Source organism: Nycticebus coucang, chromosome 9, assembly GCF_027406575.1.
Source record: "Nycticebus coucang isolate mNycCou1 chromosome 9, mNycCou1.pri, whole genome shotgun sequence".
NCBI lineage: Eukaryota > Metazoa > Chordata > Mammalia > Primates > Lorisidae > Nycticebus > Nycticebus coucang.
In genome coordinates, this window is record NC_069788.1 from 90,870,236 (window position 1) to 90,894,691 (window position 24,456).

Consider the following 24,456-nt stretch of genomic DNA (forward strand, 5'->3'; position numbering starts at 1 on the left):
TAACAGAATGAGATCCTGTCTCAAGAAAAAAAAAAAAAAGAACACAAATCTAAGACCGACAGACTGCTGCTGAGATTGCTGCCGAGATCTTTGCTCCTACTAACATTGACTGTGACTTCTAAGGTGCGTCAGCCCCCAAACAACAACAACAACAAAAATGAACAGAGCCTTGGAGGTCTGTTAAATGATATCAAACAGTGAGATGTATATGTAATAACAATACCAGAAAGAGAAGACAGAAAGAATAGGGCAGAAAAAAATTTTTTGAAGAAATAATGGACAAGATCACTCAGACTTGGTAAAAGGCAGAAGTAAATTTTCATACACACAATGATAAACACCAAACAGAGTAAATACCCAGCAGTCCATGCCATTAGAATCCCACTTGATAAACTATTGAAAGCCAAAGAAAAAGAGTATATCTTGAAATCAGAAGGAGAAAAACAATAATGTGCATACATTTTATGAAAATATGACTATTAATAACTGAATTTCCCTCTGATATCACAAGGGGAGGATGGAATTACATCTTTAAAGTACTCAAAGTAAAAATCACTGTCAAAACTGAATCCTACATTCAGCAGAAATATTATTCAGGAATAAAAACATTTTCAGCAAGAGAAATCTAGAAATTTGCATAAGCAGGGCTATCCTCAAAAAAAAAAGCTAAAGGAAGCTTTTGGGGCTAAAGAGTAATAATTCCAGATAGAAGTTTGAATCCTCAGGGGAAAAAATGAAGCATATCAGAAATGGTATATAACTTGGTAAATGCAAAATACTATATTTTCTTTTCCCTCTTCATTTATTTGTTAACCACATCACTCTAAAGTTATACATGTAACATTTTCCTATGGAGTTTATGACATATGTAGATGTATTACATATAATAAATAAAGAGGGATATGGTCCTATATAGTTGCAAGATTTCTATATTTTTTTAAGATTTCTACATTGTAAACAAAGTATATGTTATTAATTGCAAGATGACTGTGAAAAATTAAAGACATACCTAATAATTGTTAGGGCAACCATTATTTTTTAAATGAAAAAAAAAAAACTTTAAAAAGCCAATAAGAAAAAAAAATTTTTTTTTTTTTTTTGAGACAGAGACTCAAGCTGTCGCCCTGGGTAGAGTGCCATGGCATCACAGCTCACAGCAATCTCCAACTCTGGGGCTTAAGCAATTCTCTTGTCTCAGCCTCCCAAGTAGCTGGGGCTACAGGCGCCCACCACAATGCCCGCCTATTTTTTGGTTGCAGTTGTCATTGTTGTTTGGCGGGCCCCGGCTGGATTTGAACCTGCCAGTTCTGGTGTATGTGGCCGGTGCCTTAGCCGCTTGAGCTATACAGGTGCCGAGCCAAGTCAATAAGAAAATTTTAAAGGTTGAAAGGAAATGGATAGATAGAAAAAAATATATATATATATACACAAAACATAAACATATTTATGTTATATATATATATATATATATATATAACATAAACAATTACCAAAAGTAGCCTGGAGTAGTAATATTAATCTCAGATAAAGTAAATGTCAATTTTTTTCTTTTTCGAGACAGAATCTCACTCAGTCGCTCTGGGGTTTTGTGCCGTGGCATCATAGCTCACAGCAATCTCAAACTCTTGGGCCCCAGTGATCCTCTTTTCTCAGCCTCTCAAGTAGCTAGAACTACAGGGGCCTGACACAATGCCTTGCTAGTTTTTCTATTTTTAGTAGAGACAGGGTCTGGCTCTTGCTCAGGCTGGTCTTGAACTCCTGAGCTCAGACAATCCACCCACCTCAGCCTCCCAGAGTTCTAGGATTACAACCATGAGCCACCTTGCCCTGCTAAAGTAAGTTTCTTTCTTTTCTTTTCTTTTTTTTTTTTTTTTTTTTTGAGACAGAGTCTCACTCTTTTGCTCTGGGTAGAGTGCTATGGTGTCATAGCTTACAGCAACCTCAAACTCATGGGCTCAAATGATTCTCTCACCTCAGCCTCCCAAGAAGCTGGGACTACAGGCCCCTGCCACAGCACCTGGCTATTTTTAGAGATGGGGGTCTCCCTTTTCCTCAGACTGGTCTTGAACTCCTGAGCTCAAGCAATCTGCCCACCTGGGCCGCCTATAGTGCTAGGATTATAGGTGTGAGCTAAAGTAAATTTCAAAACAAAAATATATTACAAGGATAAAAAGACACTTCATAATAATATAAGTGGAAACATAAAAATCTTGGAAAACATAAAAATCTTGGAAAACATAAAAATCTTTGGAAAACATAAAAATCATAAATGTATATGAACCCAATAAATGAGCTTCAAAAACACATGAAGCAAAAATTGACATATTTAAAGGGAAAAATAAGTTCCATAATCATAGCTAAAGATTGCAATATGCTTTTACCAGCAACTTATAGAAAAACAAGACAAAAGTCAGCAGAGGCATAGAAGGTTCCAACATAGCTTACAGAATACATTTCTTTTCAGTTCCACACAGAATGTTTACCAGTATAGACCATATTTGGGACCATAAAACAAGTATCAATAAATGTCAAAAGACTGAAAACATACAGGATATGTTCTATAACAAAAATGGAATTTGGTTAGAAATCAAAAAAGCATAGGTGGCAAATTTCTTAAGCTTACTGAAGCCATCTATGACAAACACACAGCTAATACCATACTGAATGGAGTAAAACTGAAAGCTTTTCCACTGAAAACTGAAACCAGGCAAGAATGTCCACTATCACCACTACTATTCAACATAGGGCTGGAAGTTTTAGCCAATGCAATCAGATAAGAGAAGGATTAAAAGGGCATGGGGGCTGGGAGACGGCAGAGGAGGTCAAACTCCCACTCTTTGCTGATGACATGATCTCATACTTAGAAAACCCCAGAGACTCAACTGCAAAACTCCTGGAAGTGATCAAGAAATACAATAATATCACAGGGTACAAAATCAATGTCTACAAATCAGTAGCCTTTGTGTACACCAATAACAGCCAAGTTGAGAAGCAAATCAAGGACACAATTCCCTACACAATAGCTTCAAAGAATGAAATACTTATGAATATACCTAACAAAAGAGGTGAAGGATCTTTATAATGAGAATTATGAAACCTTAAGCAAAAAAATAGCAGAAGACACTAACAAACAGATGAACACACCATGCTCTTGGCTGAGAAGAGTCGGCATTATTAAAATATTCTACCCAAAGTAATCTACAAATTTAATGAAATCTCCATTAAAATATCAACATCATACTTTAAAGAATTATAAAAAAAATAGTACTTTGTTGTGTATGGAACCAGGAAAAAAAAAATCCATATAGCCAAGGGTATTCTTAGTAATAAAAACAAAGCCAAAGGCATCAATCACTCTACCAGACTTCAGGTTATATTATAAGTCCACAGTGATCAAAACAGCATGGTGTTGGCACAAAAATAGAGATATAGAAACTGAATAGAAAACCAAGAGACGAAACTAACATCTTACAGCCACCTGATCTTTGATAAACCAAACAAGACCATACACTGGGGGAAAGAATCCCTATTCAATAAATAAATGGTGGGGCGGCACCTGTGGCTCAGTCAGTAAGACACTGGTCCCATATACCGAGGGTGGCGGGTTCAAACCCGGCCCCGGCCAAACTGCAACCAAAAAAATAGCCGGGCGTTGTGGCGGGCACCTGTAGTCCCAGCTACTCGGGAGGCTGAGGCAAGAGAATCGCTTAAGCCCAGGAGTTGGAGGTTGCTGTGAGCTGTGTGATGCCATGGCACTCTACCTAGGGCCATAAAGTGAAACTCTGTCTCTATAAATAAATAAATAAATAAATAAATAGTGGTGGGAGAACTGGATAATCCCATGTAAAAGACTGAAAATGGACCCACACCTTTCACCACTTACAAAAATTGATTCAAGGTAGATAAAAGATTTAAATCTAAGACATGAAACAATAAAATCCTAGAAGTAAGTGTAGGAAAAACACTTGAAAGTTATGAGCTTGGGGAAAGATTTTATGAAGACTTCAGTAGCAACTGCAACAACAACAAAAATAAGCAAACGGGACTTAATTAAGCTGAAAAGCTTCTGCACAGCTAAAGATACAACAAGTAAAGCAAAAAGACAACCTTCAGAATGGGAAAAATGTATTGGCATGGTACAAGTCCGACAAAGGGTTGATAACTAGCACCTACAGAGAACTCAAATTAATCAACCAAAAAAAAGAGTGAACAATCCCATCTACCACTGGGTAAGAGATATGAAAAGAACCTTCTCTGAGGAAGACAGACAAATGGCTAACAAGCACTTGAAAAAATGCTCATCATCCCTAATCATCAGAGAAATGTAAGTCAAAACCACCCTAAGATATCACCTAACCCCATTAAGAAATGTAAATCAGGGTGGCCCTGTGACTCAAAGGAATAAGGCGCCAGTCCCATATGCCAGAGGTGGTAGGTTCAAACCCAGCCCCAGTCAAAAAAAACTGCAAAAAAAAAAAAAAAATGTAAATCAAAACCACCCTAAAACTAAGAAAATGCCAGGAAGGCTATGTTAACCAGTGTGATGAAAATATGTTAAATGGTCTATAAAAACAGTGTATGGTGCCCCATGATTGCATTAATGTACACAGCCATGATTTAATAATAAAAAAATGTTTAAATTTAAAAAAAAATTAAAAAAAAAGAAGTATCAAAAAAAATCAAATCCAAAAAAAAAAAAAAAAAAAAACACCCTAAGATATCACCTAACCCCACAGTGGTTACAGCGCCATCCACATACACCGAGGCTTGCAGGTTTGAACCCAGCTCTGGCCAGCTACACAACAATGACAACTGCAACAACAACAAAAAAAGTAACTAGGCATTGTGGCAGGCTCCTGTAGTACCAGCTACTTGGAAGGCAGAGGCAAGAGTATCGCTAAGCCCAAGAATTTGAGGTTGCTATAAGCTGTGATACAATAGCACTTTGCTGAGGGCAACATAGTGAGATTCTGTCTCAAAAAAAAAAAATAGGTCACACCACGAAGTCTCAGAGCCACAGATGCTGGCGCAAATTTTGAGAGACGGGAACACTTTTACACTGCTGGTGGAACTGTAAACTAACACAGTCTTTGGAAGGAAGTACAAAGAATCCTCAAAGAACTCAAATTAGACCTCCCATTTGATACTGCAATTGCACTACTAGGCGTCTATCCAGGGAAAAAAAATCATTTTATCATAAGGACATTTGCACTAGACTGTTACAGCTCAATTTACAATTGCTAAAATATGGAAACAATCTAAATGCCCAAAAACCCAGGAATGGATTAACAAGCTGTGGGGTGTGTGTGCGTGTGTGTGTATAGTAGCATGGAGTATTATTCAGCCATAAAAAGGATGGAGACTTTGCATCTTTTGTATTAATCTGGATGGAGTTAAAACACATTCTTCTTAGTAAAGTATCACTATAATGGAGAAGCAAGAATCCAATGTACTCAATATTAATATGAAGCCAGTAAACAATCTAATACATGTGAACACAAGAGAAAAATTCAAATCAATTCAAGGTGGGGAATGGGGAACAAGGGAGCAGTGAGAGGGGACGGGGGTGCGGGGGATGGGCACTTTATGGACACAATGTTACATAAGACGGATTTTACCTAACAAATGTGAACACTGTAACCTAATTCTTTGCACCCCCAATTAACCTGAAACAATTTTTTTTAAAAGAAATCAAAAATAGTAAGATAACCAGAAAAATCCCAAGTATTTGGAAATGAAAAAATACACTTCTGATGAAACTTTGGGTCAAAGAAAAAAGTTACATGATGAATTAGAAAATATTTTGAACTGAACAATTATGAAAATATGACCTATCAAAATTTATAGAAGGCAGCTAACACAGGATTATAAAGATATTTATGGCCTTAAAGTGCCAATACTAGAAGAAAGGTCTCAAACCAATAACACAGCTTTTACTTTAAGAAACAATAATTAGAAAATAAAATTTGAAAAACTCCATTCACAAAAATACTTAAGAATAAATTTAATGAAAGATGTGAGAACTGCAAAACATTGCAAAGGGAATTAAGACCTACATAGGTGTAGATATATGTCATTCCAAGGATTGGAAGAAATGTTGAAATAGTAATCCTCACCAAATTGATCTACAAATTCCAAATAAGCTTCTTTTGGGGAAAAAAAAATGACAAGATTTTAAAACTTCCGTGGAAAGCAAAGGATTTAAAATAGATAAGCAATTTTAAAAATAAGAACAAAGTTAGAAGACTGACAGCGATGAAGACACTATGTCATTGGCGTAAGGACAAATGAATAAACAGAATAGAGGGCCAGGCACAGAGGCTTACACCTGTAATCCCAGCAGTCTGGGAAGCTGACAGGAGCAGATTGCTTGAGTTCAGGAGTTCAAGGCCAGCCTAAGCAAAATGCTCTACTGAAAATAGGAAAATTGGCCAGGCATTGTAGTGGGCACTTGTAGTCCCAGCTACTCAGGAATCTGAGGCAAGAGGATCACTTGAGCCCAAGGATTTGAGGTTGCTATGATGACACCACAGCACTCAACACCAGAACAACATAGTGAGACCCTGACTCAAAAAGCAAACAACCAAACAACAACAAAAAATAACCACCAGAATAGAGCCCCGAAACAGACACACAAAAGTACCAAGACAATTCAATAAGACAAGATTGTTTTCACAGCAAATGGTGCTGGAACAACTGGATGTCGCATATGGAAATAATGAACCTCAAACCTTACCTCACACGACACATAAAAATCAACTTAAAAATGTCCATGGACCTAAACAGAGATAAAACTATTAAATTTCTAGAAGAAGGCTCGGCGCCCATAGCACAGTGGTTATGGCGCTAGCCACATACACCAAGGCTGGTGGGTTCAAACGCAGCCCAGGCCTACAAAACAACAATGACAACTGCAACAAAAAGATAGCTGGGCATTGTGGTGGGCGCCTGTAGTCCCAGCTACTTGGGAGGCTGAGGCAAGAGAATCACTTAAGCCCAAGAGTTTGAGGTTGCTGTGAGCTGTGACACTACAGTGGCACTCTAGCGAGGGCAACATAATGACACTCTGTCTGAAAAAAAAAAAAGGAAAAATCACAAGATACTGCCAAACCAACTAGAATGACTAAAGTTAAATATACTTGTCCATACCAAGTGTTGGTGAGGATATGGATGAAATGCAAAACTGCAAACTCTCTTCTACATTGCTGATGGGAAGGTAAAATTGTACAGCCACTTCACAAATCAGTATGGCAAACCTTGTAACAGTGGTTCTCAACCTGTAGATCGCAACCACTTTGGCGGTCGAATGACCCTTTCACAAGGGTCGCCTAAAACCATCACATACACCCCATACAAATACAGGTGTATGAAAATAATTTTATGGTTGGGGGTCACCACAATGATGGTAGTGACAATTTTGCTAATATACTTAGCAAAATTCATCAATCTGTACTTTAAAAATGGGTGAATTTTATTATAAGTAACTATTTCCATAAAAAATAAAAAGTGGGAAATATAACACGTCTTCTAATATGTAGGTACTTGGGCATGTCTACATTGGAATAACTTATATTCTTATTATACATGTATGTAATATATAATAAACTTATATTTACCTATAATGAGTAAGTTAAATTTATGAGAAATAAGATAATATTCAACTGAATACTGTTGACTTTTCATTTATATTTAACATTTCAAATTAAGGGCTAAATAAATGTATCTCTACATACACACAGAATCACCATGAATAAGTTCACATGTAGACTAACAGGGTATATCATGTGGGTAACACTAAAAAATATTCAAAAGGAATGAAGAAAGATTTTTAAAACATTTAATAGAAATAGATCCATATAGAAGATTAACAACAACAACAAAAAAAAAAAAAACCAGCCTATATATGCTAGGAATCACAAGGAAGAATTCCAAACATTGGAACAAAACAAATATTAAGGCTCTATTTCCAGAAACTATATTTCCTAAAATAAAAAATATTTTGAAATAACATATTGAAAGGACACACTGCAATCATTTCAGCCTGGCCAAAACTGAATCACAATGTAATTAAAAGTACTTTAAAGAAAAATAAAAAAACCATTTGAGCAATCAGGCTAAAAGACTAGCCACTAATAAGGGAAGAAAAAAAAAATTGTCATCAGACTTTTCACCAATTCTTAATGCCAAAAGAAAATGATGTAATAAATTTAAGATGCATATCCAAGTAATGAAAATATAAGTCAAAGATTGTATATCTACCCAAATTCACCTTTAAGTTCAAAGCCGCAAAGTGTTACAAACTTGCCAAAACTCTGGGAATATTGATCTTGTGAACACTTCCAAATGCATCTATTAAAAAAGGAGATTTGGATTGCCAAAAAGAACGAAAGGGGGCGGCGCCTGTGGCTCAGCGGGTAGGGCGCCGGCCCCATATGCCGAGGGTGGCAGGTTCAAACCCAGCCCCGGCCAAACTGCAACAAAAAGAACGAAAGACAGCAGTATAAGAATGAGTGGTGAGTATTAAACATACAAGTACCTGCAAAACAAAGCTATACCATGGTTTGAATAGAGTAGATATAGTACAATGGTCAAAAATTGGGGAGGCATGTAAAACAAGGAATGCATATGGATATGATTATCTAATACAGTGGTTCTCAACCTTCCTAATGCCGCAATGTATTTTCAGTGTTACAAAGGGGTTGCGACCCACAGGTTGAGAACCGCTGGCGTCATAGGTATCACTTGTAAATAAAATTATATTATTTAATATTAGATATTGAAATCAAAAGAGGAGAGGGAGAAGAAGAGATTATAAAGTAATTCCAATATTGTTCATTGTAGAGAACCAAATAGTCCAAAAAAAAAAAAAATGGACTAGTGGTTGGAATGATACAAAGGTATTAGTATAAAGTTAACCCATAAAACAAATGAACAAATAAAACCCATTCATAATGAGAGAGTTCAGATACAAAAAGCATAAAAATAAAACAATATGACAGAACTGAGGCCAAACATATTAGTCATATCAATAGATATAAATGGGCTTAACTCACCTATTGAAAGAAAAGGATTTTCAGATTGGCTAACAAAGCAAAATCCAACACTATGAAGAATACAAGAGACACACCTAAAACAAAGAGATTCAAAAGAGTTAAAAATAAAAGGATGAGAAATGATATATCAGGCAAACACAAATTAAAAGAAAACAGGGATCATAATCTTGATATCTGACAAGGTGGAATTCAGATCAAAAAGCACTAATCGTTAAAGCAGTATCCTTTATAATGCTTCAGGCTATAATTCACAGTGAAGGTACTAGTTAGTAATACTTATGCACTCAGTAACAGGAATAACTTGTATTAAGCAGCAACCAACAGAAGATACAAGGAGAAATAGAAACACACTCGTAACAGGAGACTTTAACATACCTCTCACAATCCAAGATCAGTAGACTAAAAATTAATAAAGGAACAGAAGACCTAAACAATATAAATAAGGAAGAACTTATATATCCAGCTTTGATGTTATTGTATCAATAATGGAGATTGCAACTTATTTTCAAGTACACATGGAACAGTCACAAAAACTGACGAAGTCTTAGGACTAACCTTGACATGCTAAAGAATAGAAATAATATAAACAGCATCCTCAAACCATAATGCAATCAAATCAGAAATCAACAACAAAAATTTTTAAATGCCCTTCCACACAAAAACTTACATACTTTTAAATAACTCCTAGATCAAAGGCAAAATACAAAAGTCAATTATAGAATTTCTTGAAAATAGTAATAATAAAGCATGACACTATCAGAATCTGTAGGCTACAACTAAAGGAAATGTCAAAAAACCTATATATAATTAGAAGTTAATACTAAAAACTGAAATTAATTTAGAACCCTCCCAAAATAGAATTAAAAAATAAATCTAGTTCCTTAGAAAAGAAATTAACAAAATAGATCAACCACTAGCTAATCCAATTTTTTTTAAGCAGGAAAGGGAAAAAGCACAAATATACATTAAATACAGTCATCCTTCGGTATCCACAGAGGATTGGTCCCAGGACACCTCCACCCCTGCTGATGCTAAAATCCTTAGATACTCAAGTCCCTTATGTAAAATGATACAGTATCTACATATAAATTACACATACCCTCCCATATACTTTAAATCATTTCTACATTGCTTATAATATCTAATACAATGTAAATGCTCTGTAAATCGTTACTACACTGTATTGTATCTTTATTTCCATTATTTTTACAGTTATATTGCTATTTTTATTGGGACTTTTTTCAAATATTTTTGATCTCTGGTTGATTGAATACATGGATGCAGAACCCACAGATACAGAAGGTTGACTGTACATAGTATTTGAAATGACAAGCAGAAAAGAAACATCAGAACAGATGAATTTTTAAAATTTTTAAAAGAATTCTTTGCTTAATTCTATGCAAACAAATCAGAAAACTTAGGTGAAATGTATAATTTTTTGAGAAATAAAACTTACCAAATTCACCCCAGTAGAAACAGAAAGTCTAAATATAACAAGGGTCATAGAACAAATAAGAGAAAGAAATTAAAGACTCCACTACAAAAAAAAAAAAAAAAACCAGCACCAGGCCAGATGGCTTCACAGGGGAACTCTGACAAAATTTTAAAGATCAGAAAAATCCCAGTGCTACTTTAATTATTCCAGATAACAGAAAAAGAAGGAACACTTCTGGATTCATTTTATATAGTGAGTATAACATTGTTTCAGATCCTGACTAGAGTTATTCCCAACTCTACATCCTCTCCAAAAATAAAAAACCGGTAGACCAATCTAAATTCATAAGTAAATATGGTAAAATCTAATTTGGTATATTAATAAAGTTAAGAGACGAAGCTATATGGTCCCTATAGATGCAGAAAGTGAGCATGACTCATTATTCATTCTGATTTAAAAAAAAAAACTTAATAAAGTATAGAAATTGATGAATGCTTCCTTAATATATTACCTCAGCCCAAAAGAATATCTTATTTAATTGGAAAATACTAGAGGCTTTTCTACTAAAGTTAAAAACAAGTCAAGAACACCTACTCTCTATGCTACATTTAACATTGTGTTGGAAACATTTACCAATGCAATTAGAAAAGAGAAAGGAATTAGAGCCATAAAAATTGAATAGGAAAGAAAGGACAAAATTATTTTCTATTTGCAGATCCTGTAATTATATATCTTGAAAATCCAAAAGAATACATAGAAAAATGACTACAGAAAGAAAATAATTTAGTAAAGTAGGGTTATAAAATTAGCATTCGAAAATCAATAGCCTTCATGTATAAAAATTTAAAAATAGAAGAAGGCTGGGCACAATGGCTCATACCTGCAATCCTAGCACTCTGGGAGGACAAGGCAGGCGGACTGCTTCAGCTCAGAGATTCCAGACCAGCCCAAGCAAGAGGGAGACCCTGTCTCTACTAAAAATAGAAAAACTAGCCAAGCACTGTGGTGAGCACCTATAGTCCCAACTACTTGGGAGGTTGAGGCAGGAAAATTGCTTGAACCTAAGAGTTTGAGGTTGCTGGGAGCTGTGACTGCCAGGGCACTCTACCCGGGGTGACAAAAATGAGACTCTGTTTCAAAAAAATAAAATAAAATAAGATAAAAATAAATAAATTAAAATAGAAGAAAAGACACATCCCAATTATGATGGCAAAAGCAATAAAAGAAAATACTAAGCACGAGCTTAACAAGAAATTCCAAAATCTCATAAGAAAACCTAGATAGCAACCCTAGAAAGTCACAAACAGACTTGAGCAATTAGAAAGAAATACCACGTCCCCAGACAGTAAAATACACTATCATAAAGATGTCAGTTCTCCCTAAAGCCAGTTACTTTATAAACTTAATGTGATGCTCATAAAAACACTATTAGGCTTTTTCCTGAAGCTCTGTAACTTGATTATAAAATTAACTTGGAAAAATGAAAAAGAAAGCCAAGCCAGGCATGGTGAGATATGCCTGTGATCCTAGCACTTTGGGAGGCCAAGGTGGAAGGGTTGCTTGAGGCCAGGATTTTGAGACTAACCTGGGCAACATAGTGTGACCCCCATCTCTAAAAAAAATAGGGAAAAAAAAATAACCAAGCGTGGTGGCACATGCCTGTAGTCCCAGCTACTCAAGAGGTTGAAGTGAGAGGATTGCTAGAGACCAGCTGCTCAAGGCTGCAGTGGGCTATGATCTTGACACTGCCCTCCAGCGTGGGTAACAGAGCAAGATCTCATTAAAGGAAGACGGAAGGAAGGAAGGAAGGAAGGAAGGAAGGAAGGAAGGAAGGAAGGAAGGAAGGAAGGGAGGGAGGGAGGGAGGGAGGGAGGGAGGGAGGGAGGGAGGGAGGGAGGGAGGGAGGGAGGGAAGAAGGGAGGGAGAGAAGGAGAGAGAGGAAGGAAGGAAGGGAGGGAGAGAGGTAGGGGAAAAAAAGAAGAAAAGAAGAGAGGAAGGGAGGAAGGGAGGGAAGGAGAGAGAAAGAGGAAGGAAGGAAGGGAGGAAGGGAGAAAGGGAGGGAGGGAAGGAAGGAGGGACTTGGAAAAAGGAGAACAATGTTCAATGGGAAAGGGGAGATCCCGACAAAATTCTCTACAAAATTTTAGCTTCCAGTAAAAAAAGAATAGTAATGGTCAGTAATGCTCACACAAAGCAATTATTGGCTCTCTATGAATAAATTATGCCAAGGTCATTTTAATCTCCTGTTTTCTTTTTTAGGGACCTAGATAGGGTATCAAAGGAAAACTGAAGAGAGTATATACATCTCAGTATCTTTTTTTTTTTTTTCTTTTTTTGAGATGGAGTCTCACTTCGTCACCTTCGGTAGGGTGCCGTGCATCACAGCTCACAGCAACCTCAAACTCTTGGGCTTAAGCAATTCTCTTGCCTCAGCCTCCTGAGTAGCTGGGCCTACAGGCACCCACTACAATGCCTATTTTTATTTTTTGGTTGTAGTTGTCATTGTTGTTTGGCAGGCCCAGGCTGGATTCAAACCTGCCAGCTCTGGTGTATGTGGCTGGTGCCCTAGCCACTGAGCTACAACTCAGCATCTTAAGCTGTTCTAGAACCTGCTAAGGTGCCTGACACATTGTAGACACCCAATAAATGTTCGTTGAATAAGTAAATAGACAAGGTGATGAAATAGGAAGTAGAACCATAGGATGAATTTGCAGTTAGTGAAACTGTCATATCTAAAATGTATTGGCAGAGAGGTGGCTCATGCTTATAATCCCAGCACTTGGGAGGCCAAGATGGGTAGATTGCCTAAGCTCACGTTTGAGACCAGCCTGAGCCAGAGAGAGACCTCATCTCTAAAAATAGCCAGGCATTGTGGCAGACACCTGTAGTCCCAGCTACTCAGAGGCTGAGGCAAGAGAATCAATCGCTTGAGCCCAAGAGTTAGAGGTTGCTGGGAGCTATGACACCATGGCACTCTACTGAGGGCGACACAATAAGACTCTGTTAAAATAAAATAAAACAAAACAAAATAAAATAAAATGTATCAATCAGTGGGTCAAAGCCAACTTGAAACAAGTAATATAACCTTTAACTTGAATAATTCACATAGAATTGCATATCATTTTGGTAGCTGATACAAAACTAATGCAAGGGTGGCTAATATGTTGGATTATAGAATCAGTTATAACATTAAAGTGACATTAATAAGATAAAATTTAATAAGGTTTGCAGTGAGTTGAATTGTGTGCTCCCAAAAAGACTGTCTTAACCCCAGTAGTGCAAATGTGAAAACCTCATTTGAAAATAGGGTCTTTGTGGATGAAAAAAAGTTAAGATGAGGTCACAACCCTATTAAGGTGAGTTCTAAATAGAATGACTGGTGTCTGTAAAAGAGAAAGGAGAGGGACATTTGGATACAGAGACATGGGCTTTGTGTACAGTAGACGGAGGCAGAGATTGGAGTGATGCAGCTACAAGCCAAGGAACACCAAGGATTGCCAGCAACTACCAGAAGCCAGGGAGAGGCAAGGAAGGATTCTTGCCTGGAGCTTGAAGAGAGAGCATGGCCCTGCCAACATTTCAGACTTCTAACTTCTGGAATTATGAGAATAAACTTCTGATGTTTTAAGCCACCTAGTTTGTGTAATTTGTTTCAGCAGCCTTATGAAACTATTACAGGGTCAAAGTCCTACATCTTTCAACAGCATAGAGGATGAAGGAAAACAGGCTAACAGCTATTCTTATGGAAAGATGCGGCTGCCATTTTAGATTATTAAAGAGCTAAAAGAACATTTATGTTTTGAAACATAGATTCCTGTACTCTGCATTAGAGAGGGTACACATGAGGTATTGAGTCCTTTTGCAAGTACTACATTTTAAGGAGGACTTGAGAAGCTAGAGTGCATTTTGAGATGGTGAGGTAGGCTAGGCCTAGTGGCTCACACCTATAATAATCCCAGCAGTCTGGGAGGCCACAGTGAGATGAAGATCTCTTGAGACTAAGAGTTCAACACCAGCCTGGGTAACCTAGTGTGACTTCATCTCTACCAAAAAATGTAAAAACATCCTGGTGGTCTGTCATGCTAGCTACTCGCGAGGTGGAGAAGGAGCCCAGGACTTCAAGGCTACGGTGAGCTATGCCTGTGCCACTCCTCTCCAGCCTGGGCAACAAAAGCAAGATCTTGTCTCTAAAAAAATAAATCAAAATAAAATGGTGACATAAAAAGAAAAGCAAATGGAAATTTAGTTATGTCATCACTGAACATTTTTGAGCAACGACTCTACCTACGTAGTATAGGCTAGAGTATATAGGGTGTAATATTTTGAGCAACGACTCTACCTACTCTCCCTACATAGTTAGAATGTATATTCTAACATCTAGGAGGAGCTTACTCTATCCCCAAAGAGGTGAAGCTGTACTAGAAGCCAAAGGTGATGGGAAATTACTCAAGTGTTTTAAAGAGGAGAATGACATGATTGTCTCTGTGTTTTAGATAGAAATTTCGGGCAGCTATGTAAGGATAGATTTGATGGAGATAAAAGCAGGCACGGGGAGGTATTAATAAATTAAAAGGTTATTATAACAGAAAGAAGATGAAGTTCCAGAATTAAGATTGTGACAATAAGAACAACAGGAAGTTCTTGCTTCAGTAGCACAAATACTAAAACTATTGAAATGATACAGAGAAGATTAGCATGACCCCTATGCAAGGATAACATAAAATTCTGCTTTGAAAAAAAAGAATAATAGGAAAGGAAGTATTTTAAGAACATTTAAGAGATAAAATGAGAGTACACATATAACAATTGTCTCTCCAAGCTATTATGAGAATAAACTAAGCTAATATGTAGTATATAGCCAAGTGCCTCGCATACAGAAGACTCAAACAACAAATACCTAAACTCTCCTGCCTGATTCAATGCATAGATTCAAATGCATATATCTTTAAAATGCAAAATTCTTTCTGTTTTCCATTTCTGAGACAAGTTCACTTATTTTTAAAATAAAAATAACATTTTATACATAAATATATATGTATATACGCAGGTATATGTGCGTAAATACACATGTGTACACATCCTTTTAACTTTATGACAGTGCCAGACCAAGTCTCTAAGACCTCTGAAAAGAAATCTTGAAATGCTAAACACCCCTCCAATTTTAATCCCATATCAAATATTAAATGAGACTCACATGGCAAACTATATGCTGTTTGATAACATTTTTCTTGAGAAGTCCAGAGGAGGAAAAAATAAGACAGAAATGGAATACATAGATTGAAAGTAGCCAAAAGTGGCAGCGCCTGTGGCTCAGTGAATAGGGCACGGGCCCCATATGCCAAGGGTGGCGGGTTCAAACCCAGCCCCGGCCAAACTGCTCTGGAGGCTGAGGCAAGAGAATCGCGTAAGCCCAAGAGTTAGAGGTTGCTGTGAGCCGTGTGACGCCACGGCACTCTACCCGAGGGCAGTACAGTGAGACTCTGTCTCTACAAAAAAAAAAAAGAAAAAGTCAACTTTGGGCGGCGCCTGTGGCTCAGTCAGTAAGGCGCCGGCCCCATATACTGAGGGTGGTGGGTTCAAACCCGGCCCCGGCTTAACTGCAACCAAAAAATAGCCGGGCGTTGTGGCGGGCGCCTGTAGTCCCAGCTACTTGGGAGGCTGAGGCAGGAGAATCGCTGAAGCCCAGGAGTTGGAGGTTGCTGTGAGCTGTGTGAGGCCACGGCACTCTACTGAGGGCCATAAAGTGAGACTCTGTCTCTACAAAAAAAAAAAAAAAAAAAAAGAAAGTAGCCAAAAGTTCTAAATGAAATGGCTGAGTTTTCCACACTGCAGAAAGCTACTTTATTAATAAGACTAGATTTTTGCTTAATAGACTTTTGATGCAGAAAATATTCCATCTCTAACCCAATAGATGTATTCACTTATGCAGAGCTACCCACATATTTTCAAAAGATAATAAATGCATATAAATTTCCAACATAATAATATGCTGCAAAACGAGACTCCCAATTAAAGCTTATTTATTGTTGAATAATCAATACAAAAAACTTACACAGGATCGAAGTAAAACCACAGCCTGAATAATCCCTAACTTCAGATGTATTGCCACTTGACCTTAAAAAAAATTTATAAAGTTGGCTATCTGTTGAAATTGCTTACCAATTAGGAATCATAATTACCACTGAACACAATAAAAGGAAAATTTAGCTAATCAGAAAGAACCAAAACCACAAAGAATGTTCAGGAAAAGTATATAAATATTATAACATTTGATTTAGCAAGTATATCTTAAGTACTTTTGACAACTGTAGTTTTATTTACCTGTAAATCCATTTTAATTTTAAAAGCACGCATTTTGTGCAATATTTACATTGTATAGAATGCAGAACTTCACATCAACAAAAATATAAAAACCTCAAATTAATGATATCTAAATACTTGGCTAATCCTTTCTTATGAAAGACATGTTATCTATCCTCAATCATTTTTGCTTACGTATGCAAGAAAGTATTTTCATGCAAACAATGTGCACTAGATAATGAGTTACACGCTGGAAACACAGAGATGAACACAAAACAATCTACACACAAAATAAATTAGGGCAGGGCGGTGCCTGTGGCTCAAAGGAGTAGGGCACTGGCCCCATATCCTGGAGGTGGTGGGTTCAAACCCAGCCCCGGCCAAAAACTGCAAAAAAAATAAATAAATAAAATAAATTAGGGCAATTAGCAGAAAACTAATTGTTGAAATATAGTGTAAGCGTACAAGTAGGGCATAGGGGAGGGAGGTAGTGGCCGTCAGGCAGGGCTTCCAAGCTAAATATGGAGCAATAAGGAAGCATTAGACAGGCAAAGAAGAGGGCAGTGATGGGAAAGAAAGTATTTCTGGTGAAAAGAACATGGCACACTGGAGGAAGGGAAAAAATAGTCCATTGTAACTAGATCAAAGAGCAGAGATTGAGTTGATGGGCTAGAAGCAGCAGGGTTCGGTGATGTGTTGAATAGTCATGGCAAAGACCAGGGGAAGTTCAGAAAGCCTCCCAAATTTTTGACTTGGGTTAATGGGTAAATAGTGGTGCCATTCACGGTAATGACAAATGTGAAAAGAAGTAGCAGTCTGGGTCAGAATACAATGAGCCTGCATTTGTGGTACACACAAGATGCCTGGATAGAGATTGGAGCCTATAGCTCCAACAACTATCTGGACTAGTAGATGGTACATGGGAGTCATCCCCATAGAGGGGATAACCAACACCATGCAAGTAAATATGGTCAAGAGTCTGTGGGATTGAGAAAAAAAAAGAAAAAGAAAAAGACGAATCCTAGGTAAACCCAGTTTTAAAGGGCAGGAAGAAGACAGCCCTAAGAAAAAATCTGAGTGAGAACAGCCAGAAAAGAAAGAAGAAAACCAGAGTTTAAATTAGGAATGCTGCATCTAGTGTCAAATGATACAGAGAAGTCACATAAAACAAAGGCTAAAAACCATTGCTCTTTTTGCAACCGCTAATATGGTTAACAACTACATTCTAATTTTTGCATATATGAATAAAGGAAGAGTTTCCTCTGTTAAGAAGTTAGCAATGCTGTTCTTCAAAGATTCCTAGGTGACCACAGATTGCAGTGTTATTGAAAGAAGTATTTTTCCATTTTAGTAATGTTATCATATAATGTGCAAATAATAAAGAAAACTATTTACCGATTTCTTCAAACATGGCCCTTAAATATGCATGGGAGAGGGGCAAGTTCAACTTCAAATCATAGTGTTAATTAGCCATACTCTTTAAAATTGTTTGTCCCAGATAGAATTAAAAAGATTTTTAGTTATTGAGATAAAGATCTTAAGTAGGGTAAATACATTAAAAATGGTATACATTGACATATCTACACTTAACTATTTTGAGCTTCTTCTCAAATTGTCAACAGATTAATTTCAAATTTTGATAAACATTTTGATAGACATTTATATAAGGGATTTATGTTTACCAGCTGCTACATGGTCATCATAATACAAAAGGTGACGGACAGGCCGTTCATGCCCTAGAAATGTTTAGGCAATCAGCCAGGGCCTTGCTGGACATACCAAGCGGGGAGATGCCATACAGGAATGTCCCCCTTATCCCCCACCCAAAATGGATTAAAGCTGAGTGCAGTAGAGGAGGCCTGAAGACAAGGAAAGGAGAATACAAACTAGTCCAATAGCCCATACCCCATTTATTAAATAATATCATGGCTACGTTTTTTCCTGCTACATTCAGGAAAAATGAATACAGTTGCTAGATCCCACTGTATAATTATCTGCATTTTGGCAGCAAGCACAAAGTTTCATACTTGATGATGATGATAATAATAATAGCTAACATTTACTAAACTCCTCAGCACGTGCCAGGATTCTGTGCTAAGCACTTTTCATGGATCACCTCATTTAATCTTCCCAACAATCATTACTATTCCCATTTTATAGATGATGCAATAAGGCCTTACAGAAGTGAAGTTAACTTATCCAAGGTCACAGAGCTCACAGGGAGCAGAGCCAGGATTCAAACCGAAGTAGCAATCTGATTCTAGAACCCCAACTCTTAGCATCTGCTGTTACCGAAAACAGAGCTTATTTTGAAAGAGCACACCCAAAGTACTCTGATTGTTCAATTTTAACACTGAGAAGACAGAGAAAGTTTGGGGTGGGGAGAATTAGACTGCTCTTTAGAATTCCAAATTTTAAAAAACTGTAACTTATTCCCTTTACTGTCTCCAATTCTCTATTAGCTATGTAAAATTTTCACTAATGTGAACTTTGTAAGAAAAAGAAGCATTTGGAGGAAAAAAATTAACTCTTATGCAATCACCTGAGAAATTGCTAAGACGCTTTTGCCTCTTTGTTATGAAGTAAAAGTCTCTGAGATTGCATCAAAAAACAGAATATTTTAAAACAGGCTTCAAACTATATCTTTGCTAAAACTATCCTCTTTTTCATCACTATTACGTATGTCACAAAAGAAAATACCACTACATAAAAATTAAAATCTTTTTTCATGTTTCTGCAATATATAACACTTCAAAGGTAAGCCCTATAAACTGTTTGGGTTGAAATGCAAGTACATTCTCTTGCTTTTGCAAACTATGCCCACCACCCCCTTCCTATACCAGTGAAACCTTTATCAAGAAACTCCAAGACAAAGAGTAATAGAAATAATATTTTGACATTATATTAAGCCTAATTATCCCACCTTGGCCCTGTGGAAAATGGCACCATGCAGACTCCTGAGTACAGAGGACAAATGAGCTTTCCTGTCCTCTTCTCATTTCGTAGTCTTCACATTCAATACAAGAAAAACTCCCCTAGCCCTCCATTCTTGTGTTCCTTTCCCCTTGCTATATTCCTATGAAGTCCAATCATAAAATACCACCAACCTGCAACATCTCTTTATGAAAAAGTATTTATCCTTCACGAACATTGACGATGAAGCCTTTCAAGTTTTGCTCAATTCTCAGGCATATAATGTATACTAGGGTGTCAATTTCCTCATTTTCGTGCATAGAAGAAAAAAAGAGATACCTAACTTGTCTTCACTCTAAACAGTCAAAGCATCCTTATCCTTTTCACAGCCTACTCCTTTTTACCTTCTTTGCCCTCCAAAAGCATCAGTACTAAACAAAGATAGCTACTACTGTTATTCTTTACTTTGCAGACGGATATTCTGAGGCACAAAACTATGAAGTTAATTGCCCAGTGTCTCACAAAAGGGCATGCAAAATTCAAGTTTTTATGTTCTAGCTCCAAATATGATGTCCTTTCCTTCCTCTACAGATAAAATAAAAATTGTTTTGCAAACAAGTCCAGCACTACACAACCAAGTCCACATCTAGATTTTATTCACCCTGGCATTCACTGCCCAGGAAAGAGACAAGATAAAGCATCAACACATCTCAAAATATAACCAGAGAGAACACAGGAAGAGGATAGTAACACTCATGGGTTTTAGCCTGAAATTACTGATGTATTACATAACTATAAAATCAAATGACAAGTGGTATCTTTTCTTCAATAATCATACTATAATAAAAACCACTTGATTTTATCATAACGTCAGGGTGTAACATCCTCCAGTGAGAAGTTTCACACTGATTTCAACTATATTACCATTACTCAAAACATAATGCATCCAATTTTTCGAGACCCTCTGTAGAAGCAAATTTTAATTTTAAGGGTAGATGTAAATTTTGGAAACAGGCAAAAAAACACAAGAGAGCTTTTTAACTATTTAGATGAGATGGACTGTTTAGGTGAGAAATACATATCAGTAGCACAGCCAGCATTTACTGGGTGCGTTCTATGTGCGGGGCTCACTACTAAATAGTTTACTGTATATTCTGACATTTATAATCACAACAACCCCATCAGCATCATTAACCCAGGTTTACAGATGAGGAAGTAAAGTTCAGAGAGATCAATTATCTTGCTCAAGGTCAAACAGTGGCAAAACTTGGATTCAAACTCAGATCTTCCAGAGCCCAGAAAACATTGTATAAGTATAAGCACTGGAAGTATAAGCACTGGATGGTCGGTGAGCATACACAGTCTCTAATGAACCATCAATCTGGGAATTCTATGCATCTTTAGTTTATTCAATCTATCCATTGAGTAAGGGACATACTCATTTTATAATATACAAGATACTTCCATCACATAATAAGGTTACTGTTTTGTACGTCTCATAAATCGGCTTTAATAGCCATTCCAAAGAAATAGTAGAAAGACAGCCTTATCAACATAAGTGTGTACTGCTTTGGAAGACACAAATCATTTCGATGAATAAGTTCTGGTATATGTGTTACAAATTCAAACTCATTACTTAATAAAAAACACCCTTTATTTACCATCAAAAGTTTAAGCTCCTGAATCCCTCAAGCCCTCAAGTGCACTGAGAAAAAGGTTCCACATTAATGGGTCTACCAAGCACAGCCCGAAGGCCTGACACAAGACAGACGACAGGGGCCACGTTAGAAACTTCCCCCATCCACGAGGAGTCAGCAAGTTGTTTCCAACCAAGCACACAGGCAATCGTTACCGGGACAACCAAAATCCTCCTATGCTATCTGCTATAGTGTGCGTGAAGTGCCCTACAAAGGAAGTCGGCTCTTTGGAAGAAAGATAAGATCAATTAGGTCATTTTCCCAGAGCCCCTTCCACTTTCTTGTAAGCACCGCACGATTGTGGTTAGTTTTAGCGCTGGTGTTGGCATTAGTGAGTTAATTTTCCTCATACAGAGTCCAGAATTTTGCCTGGCTCTCTGCTCCCTCCCCCTCGTCTCCCTTCTGGCTTTTCCACTTTAACCACAAGTGGAAACTGCAGACTCAAACTCCCCTATGGCTCCCGCACCAAGAACTGGGCATGCGCACAGGACCGGGCAGGCTTTGGTGGCAACTGACAGTTCCCCGCCCCTGATTTGCCGCTGGCCCCCTTCCCCCACTCCAACAAGAGATACTGAAATGTTTATCCGAAAGATACAAGGCCTCTTTTTCCCGAGAATGACCCCATTTTAATTTCATTTCGCAGGGTCTTTTTATTCTTGCGAAACGCCAGCACAAGCCCAAGGAAGGACCGCATTATTTTTCAGCACCGGGGACAGCGCCGCGTTGCCATTAACGTCCCCCTCCCCCACCTTCTCTTCCACCCCCGCCCCCCCACCCGCCCCAACCTCAGCCCCCACCCCCGCACCAGCACAATGCCAAGGTCTCCCAGCAGCCGCGAACGCCGCAACTGCAATAGCTCCCAGCCGGAGGCCGGACCGGAGTGCCGGGCCGGCTGCTACTTACACTGCTCCGCTTTGGTGGACATGGTGCTGTCCAGATGGAAAGGCTTTGCCCCAAAATCTGTGTCGTGTGAGCTCCCTCGCTCCGCCAGCGATGTTGCGAGGAAAAGAGCGCATACCCCCCACCCCCCACCCCCTCGCTCTCCCCCTCCCTTAGGCCCGTGTCGCTACCATTCGGACAAAACGCACATCAAATTGCAGAATTCGGTCCCGGAAGGTTAGGAAATCGCCCCCGGAGAAATGGGTGGGATTTAATAGGCGGCCAAAGGCTTCCTGTCCGTCCCCTCCTGGAGCTGCCCGCGTTGATGTGGGCGGGGAGACCGAAAGGAGAGAGCAAGCTGCGGCTCCTGGTGAAATGGGAAAATGGGCTCGACCGGGGGAGGAGTATTTCCATTCATAAGGCGCTCGGAGGGGACGGGTGTTTCCCAGAGAAAAGCCTCTTAAAGTGCCGGAGTCCCCGACCATTTGGATCTCCCATTGGCGTTCTCAGGGCCTGTAAATCCAGCTCGCAGAGCAGCCCCCAGTGCCGCAGCCGGGTGACCGGAGAGGGACACAGGTGCGTCCCACGCTTCGTAGCAACCTTCGGGAGGAAGGAGAGGGAGGCGGATCCGGGGCGGGCTGGAGAGAGCCGGGGCCGGAGGGCCAGAGGATGCTCCTGAGGACGGCGAGGAAGGAAACGCAGAGGTAACCTCAGCCTGGCTTCCCGGCGTGCTGCGGTCCCTGCCCTCCGCCTCCCCTCTGGTGATTAGGCTTGGGAGGTCCCACTTCCAGGGGGCTGTGAGAAGACTTTAGAAGTTGGAGCTAGAGGAAGGTGCAGGTTTGCACGGGTGGTGAAGCTGGAAGGGCCACAGAAAGGAAAATGAAAGACTGGAAACGGGAAGAACCAGGTGTGTGCTCCCGTGCAACCATCCAGGCTGAACACGGGCTGGTTAGGAAGCCCCTCTGCTGGCAACTGAAGCGAGTAGAAAAGGAAGGCAGTGGCAGAGGCATTGTGCATAGGAAGACGCACAGAGTGGGGAGACGTTCTCAGCGTGGACTTGAAGTCAGAAAGAACCAAATCCAGGATCCAGGCTGACCGCTCACTCAAGGACCAATCTTTCAGTATCCCTAGTAAAAGGGGAGCAATAAAACCTGCCCTGTCACCTCAAGAGTTATTGAGCAGATCAAATGGCATAATGGATGTGAAAGTCCTTTTAAGATGAAAGTTCTGTACAACTGCCAACCATTATGACTGTCTTCATTCAAATAGTTTAATTTATGAAAGCTGAAGGGCAATGGTCATAGCAGATTGATTTAGCAAAAGCTTTAGGAGCAGAACTACAAGGGTCAACTATGAGTTTTAGTGCAGATAACTATGGTGACTAAATGTCCTTCTTTCTCACCATAAAAGAACGATCCTTATTTAGGGGAAAAATATTAAATTCTGTATGACATATACCGGATATTCAGAATAAATCTTTGACAGTTAAGAAAAAAATATTGTGAACAACAGTAAGAAAGGATGTGTCCGAGTTCCAAAAAAAAAAGTCTACAAATACTAGGGATGCTGCCCATTACGATACATACACAGTGGACAAGTTTTATGGTATTTGCTGAAACGTTCATGAAGTATTAGGGATTTGGCTCATTGGAACACATACATGATTGGACTAATCTCTGATTGGCAGGTTGGTCTGGCTAAAGAGGTTATGATCCTTTTCCATTGTTTATTACCAAAACAACATCCCAAAGAGAAGTTCCATTCTTTTGTCAATGTTAAATGATTATAAGAAGGATACTGAAGAGTTTATCTTGAATAAAAACATATCAGGATCAGTGTGATTAAAAGTAATTTATTCAGAAATTTCTGGGAAGCTTGAGACTTTGATAAAGAAAACAGTAATTTAAAATTAACCCTCCCCCCAATAAAAGGTGTCTTGGATAACACACCAAGAAACAAAGAACAAAATTTGTGTTGGAAAACTATTTTCCCTTCGGCTGCTTACTAACCCTACTGTTTGTCATCAATTAAACCTCCCATTAGCCCATTGAGAGGGGGTATAATGTTGCTAACATCATAGACTCAGCAGGTAGACAGCCTGGGTTTGAATTCCGGCTTTGCCTCTTCTGAGCTGTGTGATGTCACGCAAGTCACTTAACTTTTCTGTACCTCCATTTCC

At 38.5% G+C, this 24,456-nt stretch overlaps 1 protein-coding gene and 1 non-coding gene across 11 annotated transcripts in view; one reads left to right on the plus strand and one right to left on the minus strand.

Moving 5' to 3' along the window:
• UNC79 (unc-79 homolog, NALCN channel complex subunit) overlaps positions 1–22,618 on the minus strand; it is a 261,375-nt gene extending 238,757 nt beyond the window's left edge. For 6 of the 10 annotated variants that reach the window (XM_053603362.1, XM_053603358.1, XM_053603361.1 and 3 more), the window contains exon 1: positions 22,302–22,401. In XM_053603362.1, coding sequence (XP_053459337.1) covers positions 22,302–22,323 — 22 coding nt within the window. In that variant the 5' untranslated portion in view covers positions 22,324–22,401. Of the gene's footprint in view, positions 1–22,301; positions 22,416–22,486 lie in introns of those variants that run through there. The other 4 variants (XM_053603354.1, XM_053603353.1, XM_053603363.1 and 1 more) reach the window with 3 other exon arrangements.
• LOC128595115 (U6 spliceosomal RNA) lies at positions 15,126–15,236 on the plus strand. Its single transcript, XR_008382790.1, has one exon. It is a non-coding gene; the product is annotated as a U6 spliceosomal RNA (small nuclear RNA).
• Positions 22,619–24,456: the final 1,838 nt, after the last annotated feature.